The sequence below is a fragment of the Amia ocellicauda genome, chromosome 9, assembly GCF_036373705.1.
Source record: "Amia ocellicauda isolate fAmiCal2 chromosome 9, fAmiCal2.hap1, whole genome shotgun sequence".
Lineage (NCBI taxonomy): Eukaryota > Metazoa > Chordata > Actinopteri > Amiiformes > Amiidae > Amia > Amia ocellicauda.
Genome location: NC_089858.1, coordinates 40,615,407 through 40,636,133, shown reverse-complemented (window position 1 = coordinate 40,636,133; position 20,727 = coordinate 40,615,407). Strand labels below are relative to the sequence as shown.

Genomic DNA, 20,727 nt, shown 5'->3' with positions numbered 1-20,727 from the left:
AAGTGAAAACTCAGGAAAGGGTAATGATTCGGCATGTACGGGACCTCTTTTATTCTGTTGTGAAATCACTTGCTTACAAATTATATATATATATATATATATATATATATATATATATATATATAACACATACATACACACACATAGACACATATGCATACAAATGCATATCTGTTTTGACTTATGATACAAGAGTAGTTGTCTTTTTTATGCTTTCATATAATTCAAACATCACAGAGCACTGTGATTGCATGGCTGTATTATGAAAAGTAATAGCAGGAGCAGTGCTTGTATATTTTATCCTTACTAGTCGTAGCAGCTGTATCAGCAGCGGGATTGTTATGTATCACCTTGAAATAGCACGAAAGAGTTTATACAAGCTGCTCCTTTTGGGGTTGCTTTCACTGCGTCTCTGTTAAACCATCTGTCTTATGGAGCTTTAGAGAATACCTAGAGTATTAAAGATGCACTAGCTCAGGTTAGAGATGATGCCAGTTCTGACCTTTCCTGGCAGAATCTGAATGGCACCCATAAAACTCTCAATAATTTCGACTTGCTTCTTTGCGAGATATTGCTTGCTGCCCTTATTGAAGCCATTTTTCTTGCAAATCTATTCTAGAAATGAATACCGATACAGATTTCAGCCTGGTAATTATATTTTCCCATCCACCAAGTTGAAGACCTCAGTAATTAAAATGGCTTTGGAGAAGCACACTTCTGATTGATGGGAACAATACAGAAATGTTAGTACTTGTCCTTGTAAGGTACTGCTCAGTTTGCTGCAACTCCATATTTGCTGGTATGCCTAATAAACTTAATAGGCTCAAGTGATCAAGTGTGTCCCTGCACACATTACCACAGTGCTTAAGATCTTTTACAACCTATAACCCCCTTGCTACCATCTCAGCAGTACATCATACTTCCAATACTGAAGTGCTGATCTTTGTTTAATTATTAATCCTGCATTAGTTCTCAACTCTAATTTGTTGTGCTGTGCATCTCTTTAAGCTTTTGTTTTCCTTGTCAAATGCCTTCAGATCACAAAATGCAGGTCTGTGGGTTGACCAAAGTCATCCGCAAACCTTCAGCTGTAGGGTCTCCTAGAAGTGTAATACTAATACTAATGTGGAGAACATTAGGAAAGCCGAACCTTTACAAGATTTAAATTCAGCCTTAAATCTAGCAAGATGCTAACTGGTGTGTACCATTCTTACAGATTTTATTGTTCTGTCTTTTAGTCCCACGCTGTGCTTTGGGATGCCTTTGTGATGCACCGTTTTGTCTTGTCTTGTATACACACTGCAGCGGAAACGCAAATGTCACATTGGAAAAAATCCAGAAACTGTTGGAACAAAAAGTGAGGAAGGCCTGCCTTTAGCGGACCCGTGTGGGATTTTAATCTCGATGAGAAACGATCTTAGAATTTGTACTCCTTAGTTTCAGCTCCTGATCTGCAAGGGAAAGGAGCTTGCCTTGAAAAATGCAGCACCCTGGGTCCTTCTTACGGAGATATTTCATTCATTATTAAGAGTTTTCTGTCCATAAATAATTTACAGTAAAAAAAAGAAAAGGAAAAAAAAGAAGCAGCAGTTACAAGCCTGCAGTGCTTTGCCTGAATGGGATTTTGATTCTTCAGTCCACCTACTCGTCAAACAACTGTATTATCAATTTCTATCTCTACCCTCTGCTATAAGGTTGACTATAAAGACTGTCACATAAAGGGAACATGTTCAAATAGTTACTTTTAACCCTTGTGCTAAACCACAGCTAATGAATAACTTATCGCATTCGCACACAATTGACACAAAGCAACAATCAATCGATACTCCAGCCGATAGCCTTGTCCCTATAAATATTTAATCCAGTGTGATAAACTCATAATGCTGTGTAATGCTGGATCCTGCTCTACATTTTAAAATAAATCGATCAGTTCACATTGTGCGCTTTTGAAAAACCTTAGAGCTTGGCAGAACTAAAGCCCGCCTTTTAGGACAGTGAATGCAACCAGTTGGGGTTTTCCAATTGTCCAAGATTGCAATGCATCTCCCGTGTGATGTTCTGGAGGTGGAAGATGAGATCATGAATTAATGTGTCATCAATCTGTAGTTCTTAATTCTTAATTTGTAAATTGCTGGATCATATTAAGTTTAGGATTTACTTTGGGCTAGGGTAAGAGAATGTTCCACCGGAGAGTTTAGACTAAGGCTAACGGTTAAGTTAACCCTTGACTGCGATTTTGACTGTGGCATTGCCACAATTTTAGTGTTGGGTACAGAAGTACAGTTAATAATAAACATGCAGAATATAAGTTCAGTTATTAGGCTAAATATTTGTAATCTTTGTGTTAACAACATTAAATATAAAAAAGGAAAACCCAAAATGAGAACTATCATTGATAACACTGAAAATCATTGGAGCTTTCCAATACAGATGCAGTTCTGTTTAGTGAAAGACAGAGGGCTTTTTGGTTTGATTATGGTCTTTCAGAATTTCCTTTGCTTCAATATTTGCTTTTTTCTTTTTCTTTGGAGGTAAGAAGCATTCATCATGTGTTTTAAGAGTGAGATAGATCAAAATATTTACAATCCAACCCTTTCCACATCTCTCCAACAGGTATGGACCCAGCTGCCGTGAAAGGCAACCACTGCTCAGACGTGGGGAAACCCTGTAATCCCTGCCTGGACGCAGCCAAAGCCTGCAACCTGAATGAGACCTGCAAGAAAATGCGGTCCATGTACATCTCCACCTGCAACAAGGTGAACCCCATGCAGTCACCGGAGCCCTGCAACCGCAAGAGGTGCCACAAAGCGCTGCGACAGTTTTTCGACCGCGTCCAGATTGACTACAGCTATCGGCTGCTCTTCTGCTCCTGTCGGGACACGGCATGCGCCGAGAGGAGGAGGCAGACCATCGTCCCTTCTTGCGCCTACGAAGACAAAGTCAAACCCCACTGCTTGGAGCTCAGGAAGATGTGTCGATCAGACCCTCTCTGCAGGTATTTTTGGATTGGATCTGGTTTGGTTTGATTGGGTTCTTTGCTAGGGACGACGACGTTCAAACGTCACTGTACAAACACTAGCATCAAATCAATTTTTAAACAATTGTATTACGTTACATACATAACTAATTTATTACTGTTATTATTCATTATTATTATTATGATTATGTGCAGACACTTATCCAAAGCAACTTACTCGTTATAACAAACACTAACATTCAATTCCCTACACATACATAGCAGCATATAAAAAGATAACTAAATTGGCAGTCCATCATTGTTCTATTGGTCAGAGTTTAGCAGTAAAGACTAGAAAGAATTTAAAGCCTGTGTTCAGCCCTGCTTGCATTCACATTTGCCTTGCTCTACAACACACTGGTTATGATTCACCCCGGGGTTGGACATGTCCATTTCTCACTACATATTATCAACCCAGGCCAAACACAGTGGCGGGGAGAAAATCGACAGGTTTTTTGCTCACCGCCCAATGGATAATGGTTATAATCCTTAACATTTTTGTTAACACTTTAAAATAAGTCTCCCAGTTACAGTTTCTTTTTACAAAGTAGGTACTCAGTAACTACATTCATAGTTACTCATAATAACAGTGTAATTATGTATTATTACAGTGTACTTAATGTGCACAAATTATTAACAGTATATGTAAGTACACAATTATCTGCTAAGGATGCCCAATGTAGATAATCATAAGAACAGTGTAATTATGCATTATTACAATGTACTTCATGTGTAAAAAGTGGGGGCTGTACTGGCCCACTTTTTACACATGAAGTACATTGTAATAATGTATAATTATACTGTTCTTATGAGTAACTACATATGTAGTTACTGAGTACCAACTATGTAAATACACTGTAAGGGAGACTTATTTGTAAAGTGTTACCACATTTTTTTAGAAACTTCTGTCGTACCCGGCACTCTGCATGACAGCCAACAATTGTGTGAATACTTTTAAAATGTGTTTTGTTCCATCCATCTGTTGCTGGATGTTTTAATTTGGCCATAGCATGACCAACTTCCGAACTTCACTCTCACACCATAGCACTCTTGCCATTTGTATTTACATTCGAGTGGCCTTCGACGAGACCTAACTGTTTAGTGTGAAAGCAGCTTAAGAGTGGTGAGCAGTTGGAAGTAGCAGAAAAAAATCTAACAAAGTCTTGTAATTATAAATATATTACCCATTGCTGATGGAAATACATGGTTTTCCAAGCTAGGTCTATAATCCCTTCTAGAGCTGGAATCCATGTTCAGAATCTGGAATTGGGAATGTGGTATTTATAGAAACCAATTACCCAGGCCTAGTTAAGCCACTTCCCCCATTCATTTTACTTGTTGATTAGAAACAATGCATTTAAGTCTTAAACTAAGAGGAATTGGACCAAAGTGACCAGGGATAATGAAAAAAATTGGAGAGCTGAAATTAAGGATGCAACACAACCTTGGGAGATTCACAACCCATTACTAAATGAAGGTTCAAAGACTGAATAGAAATGTGTACACCCATCCTTTCCATTCCTGTGTAGTTTATCCCATTAGACATCCTATAATCCAGGTAAACTGAATTTAAGCAAGTGATCTATATAAAGTCTATAAGGTCATTATACATGCACATCTTGTAAAATGATTAACAATCAGCTGTAGCGTTTTAAAGTTATTCAAGTTAAATTACATACGCCACGCAACAAATTACTGGTGACAGCTTTGGTACGACTACAGTAACAATCTAATAAGTAGTAATAAGAGAAAAGAAAGTCATCCTTTCATTGTATATTGCACATTCATCTTTTCTTCACGAATGGATCCATTTTACACCTACAACATATAATAAAGAAATGCTAAAGCTGACTCTTCCTTCCTTTTGACAAAGCCACGTGATTAAAACATATTAATATTCATTTGAAAAACTAAATTCCACATGCACCTTAGATACATGTTTAATGTTGCAACGATACAATAGTCAGATTTAAAGAACTGTTTGCACAGCTAGTAAACAAATGACAAAAGATGCACTATTGATCTAGGCCTCCAATCTGACTTATTTTTGTAGTTGGTGTACATTGTGTGTAATCTGGACTATATCTGATACTGGTTGCAGAGCCTTGCAGAGGAACTTGACTCATTCTTTTTATTATGTATGGCTAGTTTGGGGGATAATTCTAAGTGGTACAAGGAACAATGGGTAATTTGTTTGAGCCCAGATGCCTTCTCCTGATATTAAACTTTGTATGGGTTTGCAGCCTCTTATACACTGAATGAACACATTGTCAAGTAGTTTGGCAAGTCAGATTTGTTAAGGAAGGCTTACTGCAATGTGAATACCTAAAGAAGCTTTGAAGGTTATGAACAACCTTCAAATCCCTGGCTAGCAAATTAAATTTTGATGCTTTGGACCTTAGGGAAGAGTCTAGTGCTAATCCCATGCAAACCCTTTCTTCATACAACATATCAACTACAGTACTGATTTATTATCCAGCAAAGAATGTGTATGGTATAAAAATATACCAATTTTTGGCCATTATGTGGAAACAAAATCCATATTATTGCTCACTTGCTTGCCGACCACTTAAATCTTGGGGGACATTTCATTACACCCAATAAACCGTGTAAATTAACCAAACAACAGAAGCACTAATAACAACCAAATGCTCACCTTTCCCTGCATTGATTTCTTAAAAATATATATATATATATATCTTTCAGTGGCTTCCTTGCTAATTGGGATGTAGTCACCGGAATACAGTTTTGCAAATCCCAAAAAGGTACTAACAAATTTGACACCTAGAACTACTTCAAGATTTACTAAGATTGTCCAATTGGGAAGATGTTCTAAACATTTTCTCGAACTCCTTCTCAAACTCTCCTGTCTCCTCTAATGCAATTGATGATGGCAGTTCTCGCGACATTTTGTTTGTTTATTAAGGAATTATTCTATATCGCGCAGTGGAATATATTGTATCTCAAAAGCAACAAGTGATCGTCAAAAAACCAACAAAAAGTGGAAACTAACAATCGGATAACACTCAATATCTTTTCTTTTCAAATCTTTTAATCTTAACCATTCCTTATCAAGGGAATGTAATAGATAGCAGTCAGCTTTGTTGTGGAAAGATTTCATTGGACAATTGGTTGCATATATCAGCCAAGATGAAACCAGGATGGCTGAAAGAACCCTCTCTTCTTCTCCTCGTTTTTTGATGGAGTATTATTACACATTCCTTTACTGTGCCAGCAAATTAACTGCAGCCCAGAGAAACCTTGCAATTAGGAAGAAATAGTGAAGACTGGCTGTTTAATTGAGGGGACAGTGTTCAATTAGGCTGAACTGAAACATTAGTAGATCACTTTTACTGCGTTTCAATTTAATTTAATGGGGCACCATTTAATTAACACCTGCTTCTCCACAAGTTCTCTCTTTGCACAGGGAAGAGACAGGGAGAAGGAAAGCCAGCGAAGGATGGAGTGGGTCAATTCCACCACCCCTAACCCCCCCTCCAAAGAGATTGAAAGGACAAAATGGAATCAGACAGTATCAGAAATTAAATAATAAAAAAATAAAAAAACACATTTAAAAGTAGTGATGGGGGGGAAAAACAGCAGTTATCAAGACTTATCTCTGTGATGTTAAAGCTAAAGTATAATTGCAGTCAACAACAAAGTGCAAAGGGAATGAGGGAGTAGGCTACTGACTTCATAAAGAAGTGTGGCCCTAGAGGCATAATTTCTGAATAGACTGATGCGGTTTGAAAGCTTTGGAACACAGGAATTTGGGTTTGGTTCTAGAGTTTATTTATTTATTTTTGATTTCCTTTGACTGAGACATGTGCTACAGACTCCACACAGCATTCAAAGCCCCACAGTTTGGTGAATCATTCAAGTAAATGGTTCAAATGAACGCCCACTGCTCCCATAAGAACAAGTTCCTTTACTTACTTCCTTTTTTCAAATGTCTCTGTTCTGTTTATTAGCTTTCCCATACCAAAACAGTAGATCTTTGGAAATGTTGTGTTTCCCCATTGAAGATTGCTTTGAGGCTTATAACGTTAAGTGAAATTTAATTAAATAAACTTGCTAAGCCTTTGGTGGACTGTTTATTTAATTAACATTCAGTAAAAAAAAAAAAAAAACTTCCTTTAATTCCACATATTTATTGTTAGAATACCTCCTGTCTTCATCCTCAAAATGAATGCACATACTTGCACATACGAAAAATGAAAATATGTTAATGTACTAATCAATTATATGCTTAGCCACACCATTTGAATGTTTATCGTTTTATTTAGCAAACACTTGTGTAGCTATTTCAATTAATACAAAAATGAATGAATTAGCAAAGAGAGGAGGATAGGCTGTAAGGACTGGAATTTTACATGCATTCAAAAAATAATGTTTTAGCAATTAAAACTCTTACTTACAGTGTTGATTGTGTCATACATTTAATTTCCTACTTGCAGAGTGGGGAAGCAGATGAAATAATTAAAAGCACGGTCACTACCCGACTTTAGTCCCATTAAATTTCATTATTTATAATATAATTTATGCTGAATAGTAGTATAAAAGCACTTTGAATGGAAGTTAAATTCACTAACTACTGTCTCCCATTCTGAAAATGCGTAATTAGCGATAGTGTTGCAGCTGTACCTGTGAGCACAACCAGGAAATACTCCTCTTTATCCAGAACATAGAAAGCTGTGGATTACTGAAGCCATTCAAACGGGATTTTACCTTCTTCAATGGCAAACCGTGTTCAAACTAATTTCTACACAGGACTCTGCAACTCTACCTCATCTGTAGAAAGCTTCTGATTGTGCCGTAGCAAAAGTTTCTGTAATGTAGATATGAGGCCAGCTTGAGCATGCAGATGATTGAATGGTTATTTTCTCAATTGCAAAGCAATCAAATAAGTAGCCGTTATATAACAGGTTTTGTTGAATCGATGACGATGGTCACGTTTCATGTCTGTTGAAAACCAACCAAGATGATGGGTAAGAGATGAAGGAATAATGCTGGTAGTGTATCCTGAATTAATTTTAACCTCACATTTGATCAACTGTTAAGCAGGAGTCACATACTTGCAGTATGGTACTGTTACTTGCAGTAAGTCAGTTATATTTGGATTTGACACTTACTTCTGCTGTCCAAACTATTTCAGGAGTGTCGCAAGGGATTATACATAAGCTACAGCACAATGTGTTGCTACTCTAGTGTACCTGGCCAGATATCAGATTTGAACCTTAGTTTCAGATACTCACAATTTCCTTTGAGACTTTTCTGAAGCTGAACATGATCATAAATTACAGTACAAAAATAATAATTATAATAAAACACAGAAAATTAAAAAAGACAAAATCCCTTCTCAATGTCTCGTTCAATAATGACAGAAAAAGGTCATTAAGAACAACACCTCCAATGATTCAATTATTCCGTGTTCTTTCCTGACCAAACATGGCATGTCCCTATTTTGGTTTTGAGATTAGATTACATGAGTGTCATTAATTTAGTTTTTAGTCACCTTTTATTGTGTTGTCAAACTAAGCAAGAATTCACCCATAGCTACTGTTACCATTATTTAGTTTGTATTTGAGTTTGTTACCCTGGTTTATAGACAATAGAATGTACTTTGAATGCCTGAGTTTTACAAAATGTGCTGTTTTCAGTTCAGTTGCAGCATATATTTGCCAAAATAAGGTTGTATGACTTACAGTACATATATGCATGCATGTTTATAAATAGTTAGTTAATAATAAAAATACTTTGACAATAAATAGTCTTCACAGTACATTATCAGATTTGAGAAAGTATTAGTTTGTAATAGCTATTTTTATAATCTTGAGTGTATATGAAATATATATATTTAAAAATATACTAAAAAAGCAACGTCCATTTGATAAACATTCTTCACATCATCATTCTGAAATGCATGTTCCTAAATTGTGTTTGTCTCATTCTCTCCTAATTTTTCACTCTGTTGTGTGGCTTCGAGTGTAGTTGTCACCCTTGCTCAAACATCCTCAGCTGTGTTTTCTTTCCTCTTCATATCTTCTAATAATTTTCAATTTCGTCGTCCGTTTACTTTTGCGATTCATTTCCACCTCAACATGCTTAAATTGCCATCCAACAACATCTGCTCGGAAGTCTAATTATTACCTAAAGGAAAGAGTAGCTTCCACTTTGTCTATTTCTTATTTTTATTTTCATTTGGAAAACACTGGAAGTTTATACTACCCATGATTAATGGCTTTGCATTTGACATTAGAGGAGAAGAGCTCTATTTTTCTTGCTGTCTTCTCAGTGCAGCTATAGCTGTTTTCCCAAGCTGCCATGCAGGAGTGTCCATTTCCACTGTGCAATGGGGAAATGGGGAGTTGGACATGTGAAAGTCCTAATACAAACAGCTACTGCTTCCCAGATAAACAGGCAGGCTGGCTATATACATCACCCTAAACACAAAATCATATATCGATCTGTGAGGAGCAGAAGGGCCGACGGTAGTAGATGCAGAAGTATGGATCAGTAAGCATGACTCCAGAGACCGATCGGCCGTGGCTGAACCTTATTTAGACAGTGGGAAGGCAGAAGAATAAATATTAGCTAGTTGCAGTTTAATTATTTGCAGGGGCACACGAGAATACCTCGCAAGGTCAGGAAGAGAACAGATTACTCTCTCTATCTGTTTTGTTTGTTGTTGTTGGCTTAAGCATTTATTTTTGTTACCATTGTCAGTTCTCAGCAGGACCACCCCACCCTCCCACCCACCCACACACACACACACACACACACACACACACACACATGCACACACGCACACACATGCACGCACACAAACTCCTTCTTGTATAATGTCCAGATGACAGATATGTACACAGCCAAGTTCTGTACATAATGGCTTTGTAGTTCTACTTACTCAATGTCTAATTAATTTCTGTCTGCATTTTTTTTTACTTTTCTGTTTGTACTTTATTTACTATTATTATTATTATTATTATTATTATTATTATTATTATTATTATTATTATTATTATTATTGGTGGGTGAACCCATACTCCTTAAGCACTTCTGACCTCAGAGTTACTTAATTGGACCAATTAAGCAGAACAATCACAGCATGGTTTCTGACCTTAAGGTGATTTAAACAGATCTACTGACTTAAGATGGTACTGGAAATAACTAAGAACCATGTAAAAAGGCATTTTCCCCATTTCCCCTTGGATTTTTCACACTCTTTTTATTAAGTCAGATAAGACATCTCATGTACAATGTAGAAATACAATTCATAGCGAAATGGGTGATGGCAGAGAAATATCAAAAACAATGAAAGCAGCCAACATGACATTTGTATTTATTTATTGGGTTCCATCTTAGAGATCACAATATTTGAACAACTGAAACGTCTTCAGCGAGTGTAATAGATTGAACATCGTCGACTTATTGCGTTTTTCATCGGTGCTGTATTGATGCTTTGCATGTACACGGACAATTGGGGCTCCTATAGGGATAATTTAGTTGAGGCCCAGAAAATAAAACTGGACTGAAACTATATTCACTACAAAAGCCTGTTTCTCAGCTGTCATTAAGATGCATGCATGTCATAATCATGCTAGATGATTAACTACACATTCTTTATCAAACTTTTGTTAGTTTTTATCTTTTGAAGTTCTAAAATGATAAGACTTCTTCCTGGATACCTATTTCTGTACATACAAAAATGTCAAGAAGGAGAGTGAAAAAGCAATGGCAGAGAGCAGGGAAAAAAAATAAGTAAAGAGCTATTTCCAGGTAGAAGGGCTTGAAAGGCATCAAGTACTGTATGAGAGCAGGGATTGCTTGTTTTGAACTTTTTTTTCTTTGCTCTCATATCTGTGGCTTTTGACTTTTTTTTTTTTTAACAGTTTTCCGTCCTTGGTTTTGATGTGATTTCCCTTTACCATTTATCATTTTAGGGGAGAAGCTTAAATATAGATGAACGTCCTAGTTTATCTATTCTTTTTTTTATTTTTTATTGAACTGGTACCTACCTGGCAAGGGCAAATTGACAGAATCGAGTTTACAATCCAAATTCCTTGTCTGTGCTTTGCAATGGCAGTCTTGAATCCAATTTGTGAGCACAGAACTACAACTACGCAATTGGCCATGTGTAATTGAACTAGTTATTCATTGACTAGAACCAGATGTAACCCTTTGCCAGGTTTAATGCAGGTAATGATTCAGAAATCCCAGCTGTGATTAGTACAGTGGACAGGCCACATGTTCCTTATTATAACAAATCCTTCTAGTGGCAACTTATCTTCAGATTGGACTTTGGCAAGAAATGCAGATGATGATTAACAAGGTCAATGTAATGCAGTTAATTCAAAATTAGTGGTGGGAGTTTAAGGCTGCTTCAAAACCTCCCTCTTTCGAAAGCGGTAGTGTTTCTTCAAATCGCACGCAAATACAAATGCTATTATTTTGATCTGCGGTAGATATACAGATAAAGCCTCTTGTTGGACACTGAGGACCACTGGATATTGAATAAATAGAGCTCCGAAGTGGCTTGAGTTTAATTGTTTGACATTCGATACAAAACACGCTTTCTGAGTGTAATCATAGTAAGCATTGACATACTTTAAGCTGTAAAAGCAGTTTAAAGCACTATGATCAAACATGTTAAGTAGACAGACCTCTGCTTATACAACCAAGTGATATATCTCCTTACTGTGGTATGTACAGTACTGTTTACCATTATTGTAACCTATAAACTACAACATTTTCTTTTTCCTTTCTTTTTTGTGGATTTGTTTTATAGATTCTATAGTGTTCTTCTGTTCTTTGATTTTATCATGCATACCATTGAGCTTGCAGTATTCCTAGCTCTATTTTCGGTTGTGGGTTTGAAGTGGGACAAAAAAACAACAACAACAACAATAAAAAACATTTATTTCAGGCTTCATCTCTCCCGTACTAGGGTTACTGCTACAGTGAACCTAATCGATTATCAGATGCCCATTCCAACTTAAGGGAGCCTGAACAGAAATTCATTTTAGCAGAACATAAAGAAGCCATGAAACAAAAAGCACTTTCTTTGACTTCCATTCAACTACCTGCCTGAGGGCCTTTTTCAAAGTTACAGCAACACTCAGAAGCAAACTTTGTGAAGAAGAAGAATGAACAACATCAATAACAAACAAATTAATCCTGTTCATGTCATTTCAAAATACAAACTTTTGGCCTTCTAACTTTTTCCAAAGACAGTTTCTCTTTTCTCCTCCACCCCAATAACATCCCTGCTGTGTGTGCTAACAGCTTTTCTTAAGGTGTGCATCACTTTGCCACCTGTTCTTTGCTTTTAAGTAAACAATCTTCCAAAATTACCGGGAGAAAAAAATACACAAAAAAAAAAAACAGGGCTCCTTGCGGTTGTTTTGAAAGAAGAAATAAGTAAAAAAGTAGACCTTGGCATGACTATCATTTTGGACTACCTTTGCCTTTCACTTCAAAAGTCTTTGCAATGTGTTTCACTATTCCTGCTAGTACAATACATAGGCCAAAATCCCCATAGATTTGTTTTTTCCAGCAGTTTTTCAATACATGCAAACATATGTAAATGAAAGCATGGATGTTTTGGTGTTTAATGTAATTTAGAATATGTATTTATGCACTGACGGGTGACAAATTAAAGGAAAAACCTGAATAAATTAGTGCAGGAACATAATTAATGCAGATGCCTCCAAACAGGTGTACTGCATGATACAATTAAGCAATTAACATCCTATCATGCTCTGTGGCATGTATAAAAATGCTGATCACCTTTATCCTATGGTGACACATTTCTATGCTGATGGGAGTGGTCTCTTCCAGGATGACAATGCCCCCATCCACAGGGCACGAGGGCTCACTGAATGGTTTGATGAGTATGAAAATGATGTGAATCATATGCTATGGCCTTCGCAGTCACCAGATCTCAACCCAATTGAGCACCTATGGGAGATTTTGGACTGATGTGTTTGACAGCGCTCTCCACCACCATCATCAAAACTCCAAATGAGGGAATATCTTTTGGAAGAATGGTGTTCATCCCTCCAGTAGAGTCCAGAGACTCGTAGAATCTGTGCCAAGAGCATTGAAGCTGTTCTGGTGGCTCGTGGTGCCCAACACCTTACTGAGACACTTTATGTTGGATTTGCCTTTAATTTGTCACCCGTCTGTATGTGTGTATTTATTTACTGTATTATACAGTGACTTGAGCCATTCTGCACCTTTTTTGAAGGTGTAAGTTAAAGATCTTGCTGGAAATGCAAGTGACGTGAGTTATTGTACTTTATGTCTTCCTTTTATCTCTGAATCCCGATGGCAGGTCAGAGAATGCTTGTATACTGAAGAGGAAAGATTATCTCTGCCCACAAAAACAAACAATGTCTAGGATGTCTTGACTGGCATCAGTTAACACTTCCAGCCTGACCTTACGGGCAGAGTGTTTTAAAATTATAAGGAGTGAACAATATACACACCAGTAAATATATTTTGGGAAATGTAGACAATTCATTCAGGAGCGACAACTATTATTAACTGTTTTTATGTCAGTTGCTCATGGAGACTTTAAAACTCAGATTCTTTTAGAGCAAAGCAAGCCACATACCAGAAAAACTGACACGATTCCGACAGAATATTTCTGTAGGATTGGTGTGCCAAAAATGCCTACAAGCATCCCACAGTAAACCTTCCCAATCTTCCCGAAGAGATGCTGGAAGTGGTCCTGTGGGTTATTTACTGCAAGGGCTGTGGCCACAAAATGGGAGAGTTAATATTTTATGGAGAGAGTTTAAAATATAAAGTGTTGCACTGACCTGGCGATGATGTTATTGTGATATGACTTATAATGGAGATATATTGTGTATGTGTGTGTAGGTGTGGAGGAGGTACTGAAATCAAATATATCAGGGTTATAAATATATTTATACATACAGAGGTACACTGTGAAGTAATGATCTAAAAATAACAAGGTGAATGCACTCAGTTCCTCTGTTTTCCAAAGCTTTCAATGACTCACCTTTATCATTAGGAAAGGGTTTCTACTTTTCCATGTAGATCTGTATTGAAATCCTGAAGGATGTGCGAGAATGCAACTCCGACAAATGACAACTGTTTGATTGCTCGCATTTCCTCATGGTCTGAAGTCAGCTGAGTACCTGAATTAAGTTGATGACCTAAATATAGAGAAATCACAAGACTTTCATTAAGATTTTTTACAAAAAAAGCATGCAGTTGAATGTTTTTTGCCGTATTATGCTGTATTTCAGAAAGAGCCAGAAAAAAATACATATATATATATATATATATATATATATATATTGCAGGGTTGTTTTATAGGCAGTCATTTTTTTACTGTTAATGGGAATCCAACAAACACCGTGCTGTTTATATTGGGTGCTATTATAGTGTCTCTAGCCAGGTAATCATCCTGATGCATTTTCTGCACTTTCTGTCCATTGCAGGCAGATGGCTATTAGAAGATCATCAAATGCAAGACTACTACCCATCAATAGTCACACAGTCGTAGAGATAAAAGCCATCGGTTTCCCATTATGGGCTGAAAGAAATAGATAGCTACTCTCCACATATGGCAGATAACTGTGTTTTAACCATCAGAAATTTTCAAATGAATCCACTTTTACAGGGGTTTCGTTTTTCGCCCTTCAGAGCCGAGTGGCTGAAATGATAACAATGCGTTTTGAAGCAAGAAAGCCTATAATTTTTTACATGAAATGCTCGAGGCAGGTTTAGGCATGCAGAAATACACTATACCATATTATTTAGTATTGCACTTCATGTAGAAACCTCTCACACTTTTTTGAAACTGTGAAACAATACCACCTTCTATTTAATTCAAAGCTGTTTTATATTTGTGACTGACCCGTTTGAACCAAGCTATACTGGTGCTATGCTGGCATTGAATGGAAAGCTGACAAGCTAGGTAAATAAATATACCTGAAACAGGTCAGCTACACCACAGATGATCTGAACGTGAAAATTATTGTTTTAATCATAATGGTAAAAAAGGAATACACACAAAAATCACTACATATTATTTGTTTTATTTGTGAATTTGCAGATTCACTTTGAATGCAAATATTTCCCTGATTGAACAGCTTGATTTTTAGAAGGGCAACAAATAAGAAGCACCTTGCAAAGTCATTTTCTATCACCGAATTCTCGGCTTCCCAAGGGGTTTCAATGAAATGGATAGGAAAACCTTTTGAAACCTTTAAAAATTGAGAGGTGTGCTTACAAAATATAGGCTTTTGTGACCCACTTCTCATATCTTACCCACTTTTGAAAATCATATGGAATAAAATGGAAGTGTGCTATACCCAGGTTCTTCCCACCTTTCCTTTGAGACCATGCATATCTCCAGAACTAGGCAAGGTGAACAGAGACTGTTTAGGTATGCAGGCTAATGCCACATTGTAGGTGATGAAGCCTGCTTTCCTATCCTCAGGGAGGTCATTAATTCGCCTCCTTGCTCCATCTTAAACTCTGACACATTTGGACTTCTACACCTTTTTTCCCCTAATCTCTTGCTGCACAGAATTCAAATCACGCATCCAGAAGGAGCGTTCCCTAACAACACAGGCGTATTAAAGCAAATTCTTCACCAGCAGATCTAAATCTGAGAAGCCTACACTGCAAGATTACTGACAACTTGCTGAGTTACACGGCAGATCCCAGCACACGTACAATAACCCGGCTTAAAGCGGGAACATAAAATACAATTGTGATATTTTGCCACACAGGGAGAGAATCACTTGTAGATGTGTGCTTTACAACCTGGTGCAGCGTCAGTCATTACTGTGAGAATTACTTATATTGCAAAACACAGCCCTGTGGTCCATATATAATCACAAAACTAAATTCATGATACTGTTTATTTCTCGTTTAACGCCTGTGAGCATTAGGACCACAATGTGCCTTTCCACCTTTCGGCACCTGCTTAAGACACATCTTAAGAAACATTTTGATTACAACTGTAGGCCTTAATGTTATTTACTGTACTGTGTGGATTATTTTACCCTTATAATATTGTGCACATGTAGTGTAGTAAAAGTAATCTCTTTCGTCTTAGATTGAGGTAACTGGTAAATAATATCATAATCATAACCTCCACCATCATATTATTGGTATATATATCATCACCATCAGCATGTATCAATCCACTGCTGGATGAAGGCCTCTTCAAAGCTGTATATATATATACACTCACCTAAAGGATTATTAGGAACACCTGTTCAATTTCTCATTAATGCAATTATCTAACCAACCAATCACATGGCAGTTGCTTCAATGCATTTAGGGGTGTGGTCCTGGTCAAGACAATCTCCTGAACTCCAAACTGAATGTCTGAATGGGAAAGAAAGGTGATTTAAGCAATTTTGAGCGTGGCATGGTTGTTGGTGCCAGACGGGCCGAGTCTGAGTATTTCACAATCTGCTCAGTTACTGGGATTTTCACGCACAACCATTTCTAGGGTTTACAAAGAATGATGTGAAAAGGGAAAAACATCCAGTATGCGGCAGTCCTGTGGGCGAAAATGCCTTGTTGATGCTACAGGTCAGAGGAGAATGGGCCGACTGATTCAAGCTGATAGACGAGCAACTTTGACTGAAATAACCACTCGTTACAATCGAGGTATGCAGCAAAGCATTTGTGAAGCCACAACACGTACAACATTGAGGCGGATGGGCTACAACAGCAGAAGACCCCACCGGGTACCACTCATCTCCACTACAAATAGGAAAAAGAGGCTACAATTTGCACAAGCTCACCAAAATTGGACAGTTGAAGACTGGAAAAATGTTGCCTGGTCTGATGAGTCTCGATTTCTCTTGAGACATTCAGATGGTAGAGTCAGAATTTGGCGTAAACAGAATGAGAACATGGATCCATCATGCCTTGTTACCACTGTGCAGGCTGGTGGTGGTGGTGTAATGGTGTGGGGGATGTTTTCTTGGCACACTTTAGGCCCCTTAGTGCCAATTGGGCATCATTTAAATGCCACGGCCTACCTGAGCATTGTTTCTGACCATGTCCATCCCTTTATGACCACCATGTACCCATCCTCTGATGGCTACTTCCAGCAGGATAATGCACCATTTCACAAAGGTCGAATCATTTCAAATTGGTTTCTTGAACATGACAATGAGTTCACTGTACTAAACTGGCCCCCACAGTCACCAGATCTCAACCCAATAGAGCATCTTTGGGATGTGGTGGAACGGGAGCTTTGTGCCCTGGATGTGCATCCCACAAATCTCCATCAACTGCAAGATGCTATCCTATCAATATGGGCCAACATTTCTAAAGAATGCTTTCAGCACCTTGTTGAATCAATGCCACGTAGAATTAAGGCAGTTCTGAAGGCGAAAGGGGGTCAAACACAGTATTAGTATGGTGTTCCTAATAATCCTTTAGGTGAGTGTATATAAATGCATTTGCCTGATGAGAAAATAATTTGATCAATGCATACTACCAGTGCTAATTTAGTAATATCTGGCAAAAATATTACAGAAACTGCAGATAACACAAAGAAGCATGGAAAGCTGTATGCTTGAAATAGCAAGAAGAGATAGTAAAATAAATGAATGGATCGGAGAACAAACCACAATATGTGACATAATAACATTTTGGGGAGGCCTTCATGCAGCACTGGATCGATATTGGGCTGATGGAAATGGTTATATACATAGGAAGTGTGCAAGTTATATTTGTTCATACAGTTAGGTCCATAAATATTTGGACAGTGACACAATTGTCATCATTGTGGCTCTGTATGCCACCACAATGCATTTGAAAGGAAACAATCAAGATGTGCTTTAAGTGTAGACTTTCATCTTTAATTTGAGGGTAGTTACATCCAAATTGGGTGAACAGTGTAGGAATTACACCCATTTTTATATGTGGTCCCCCAGTTTTAGGGGCTCAAAAGTATTTCAACAAACTAACATAATCATGAATTAAATTGTGAGTTTCAATACTTGGTTACAAATCTTTTGCAGTCAATGACTGCCTGAAGTCTGGAACCCATAGACATCACCAGATGCTGGGTTTCTTCCATGGTGATTCTCTGACAGGCCTGCACTGCAGCTGTCTTTAGCTCCTTCTAGTTCTTTGGGTGTTTTGGTTCCAGTTTTGCCTTAGAAATCAAAACAACCAATTAGAGAGATAGCAATAACATTAGGTGTGGCCAAATCAGCTATTTGGTACATTCTTTAAAAGAATGTGGGAGAGAAAAGTGGCTCTTCAGGACCAATCATTGACACAGGGCCTTATATCTTAGGCACTCAGCTTTACCATGTAATATATGGGTTGTGAGAGTAGGAATATTGCTACATTCTGATTTTGTTTTTATATATAATAAAATATAATATGTGAAAAACAATATATGGAGGTACAATAAAATAATTGTAGTTGTAGTTAAATTGACGTACTCCAGGATTACAATTCTGCACAGTTTGACGCATACTTCCAGCGCTTGGTTGCATTTACACAAAGTGACAATCTGGGCAAGCCAAGAATTTGCTTAAAACAAACAAGAAAACAACTGTGTTCGGCTCGATTAGCTTGCCAATGAAGTGCATGCTGCTACAATTATGTAGGGCAATATAAGCGGGTCAATACAGTCTTTATTTAATCTTTACACTTCTTTTACATTTACTAGGCTGTCAGTGCTTAGTGATTTTACCATTTTAACACAGTTTCTTTAATCTGTTGTCGGTGAGAAAAAACTATGCAAGTTATTGATTTACTTAAGTCAGTATAAGTGATATCTATCCAAAGGCCAGTATTCCAGGTACAGCATTTAATGTTGAAACAGGTTATTCCAGCTTGTAAATTACATGTTTCCATTTTCCTTTTTTTGGGAAAACATTTTGAGTCCAAAATGTGCAGACCCTGGGATCTTTACCATTTTCTCCCAGGCTAAATCAGTGTTCAGCAAGCTCTGAGAAATCTATCATTGATTAATAAATATAGTTCAAATAGTTATTTAACATGTATTAGAATCAAAGAATTGAAGGAACTGTTAAAGGCTTTTTGTTCTGTTGATTACAGCTATATGGACTAAGTCGATGAAAACAAATTTATTTTATTTTCAGGCCTTTTTTATTGTTAGGACTATTATTAGTTTTGTAGTTAATTCATTGTGGAAATGCCTGACTCCTAAAACCCATGGGAGTTATTAACACAGATAATGCATATTTAACATTCAAATATATTCAAGAGTGTGTTGCAGGCCATTTGCATACCATATACCTAGATTTCTATTTTAACCGGCATGCAAGGTTGTAATTAGCCATGTTCATCATGTACATCACTATGAGCTATGTTAATTAAATGGAGCATTTACATGCCAATAATTTCTAAACAAGCAGACAATGTGCCCTAATGAAACCGCCCCCTCTCCTGTGCAGAATGCATAAGAATGCTAGAGGTGTTCCAAGTGTTTGGATTTTTGATGATGCCCCTTGATGTGAGAAATACAATGAGTTTTTCAGACCTGTGCATGTTTGAAAGCCTGTAACACTATCAGTGAAGGTGTTGTTTGTTTGTTGGGTGGTTGCTTTTCTTTTTCCATTTGTTTAGATCGCTAGTACATCATGCGACATAAGAAGCGCTGTTTCCCCTGGGATAGGAGCTATGTAGATTCAACTATGCAGCAATGCATTGTTTTTGTGGTTTGTCACCCAGTTTTGTAAAGTAAATTGGTTAAAATAGATATTACAGATAATGTATTATACAGATGTATAGTTACACTGCTTATTTCGTTTTTCCTTTCCAAACTCTTTTCCTTTTTGTCTGTTCCTGCTTCTATACATGCACACCAGTAGAAGGCAGTATTTTGTGAAAGGATCAAATAGTGCATTGTGTCCCTTGACTTGTGAAGATTGATTAAAACCTATTTCCTGGTTTTGTTCAAATTAGCCACACCCTTCATTTGAAACAATACAACTCAGTGATTCCTTCAGCTGAATAAGCATTGTTCATTAAACTATACTTTTTATCAATTTTAAATGTTCAGATTTTGTTGAACATCATTCCAGTGAATTGAACCAAGTTGAGAACAAGATGATTTAAACTTTGGACTGACACTCCATTTATTTTTATGCTTTAACAATAAAAGCATTCAACAAATAATATATAAATGTATAACTTCATACATATAACTATAAACTGATAAGTATACATTCATGAATAATATTTATCAAACTAAATTAATCTCAGCATAACAATTGTTTCAGCCAAAGGGTGTGAATACAGCAGCTGTGTGATAATTGGTCACTGTATAACATGGAGAGAGTTCTATTTTATGTGACCCCAATAAAGACGACTAGGACCATTTGCACAATGCTACTATCGAGTCTCTTGATGGATTCAGACTCCTTGTATTAAGTTACATATACCACAAACACATATTCCTGCAATCTGAGCTTGCAGCGTAAATCATATTAATAAGGAACTGGTCTACTTAAAATGTACATAGCAGTATAGTAAGGATGAATTAAATGTAATGAATGCAACCAAATACCTATAGCTTAAACTGTGAGAGGATGCATTTCCAATTACAGATAATCAGTACTGGGAATAAAAATAAACAAACAAACAAAACAAATCCGTTAGCTTGAAAAGAAAAAAGCTAGGTAAACTTAGCAAATCATTTGTTCTTTTCTTTACCTTTT

The 20,727-nt window shown here is 37.0% G+C and overlaps 1 protein-coding gene across 1 annotated transcript in view; it reads left to right on the top strand.

Moving 5' to 3' along the window:
* gfra2b (GDNF family receptor alpha 2b) overlaps positions 1–20,727 on the top strand; it is a 109,024-nt gene that overhangs the window by 61,782 nt on the left and 26,515 nt on the right. Inside the window, exon 4 of the mRNA XM_066714482.1 lies at positions 2,614–2,995. Coding sequence (XP_066570579.1) covers positions 2,614–2,995 — 382 coding nt within the window. The remainder of the gene's footprint in view (positions 1–2,613; positions 2,996–20,727) is intronic.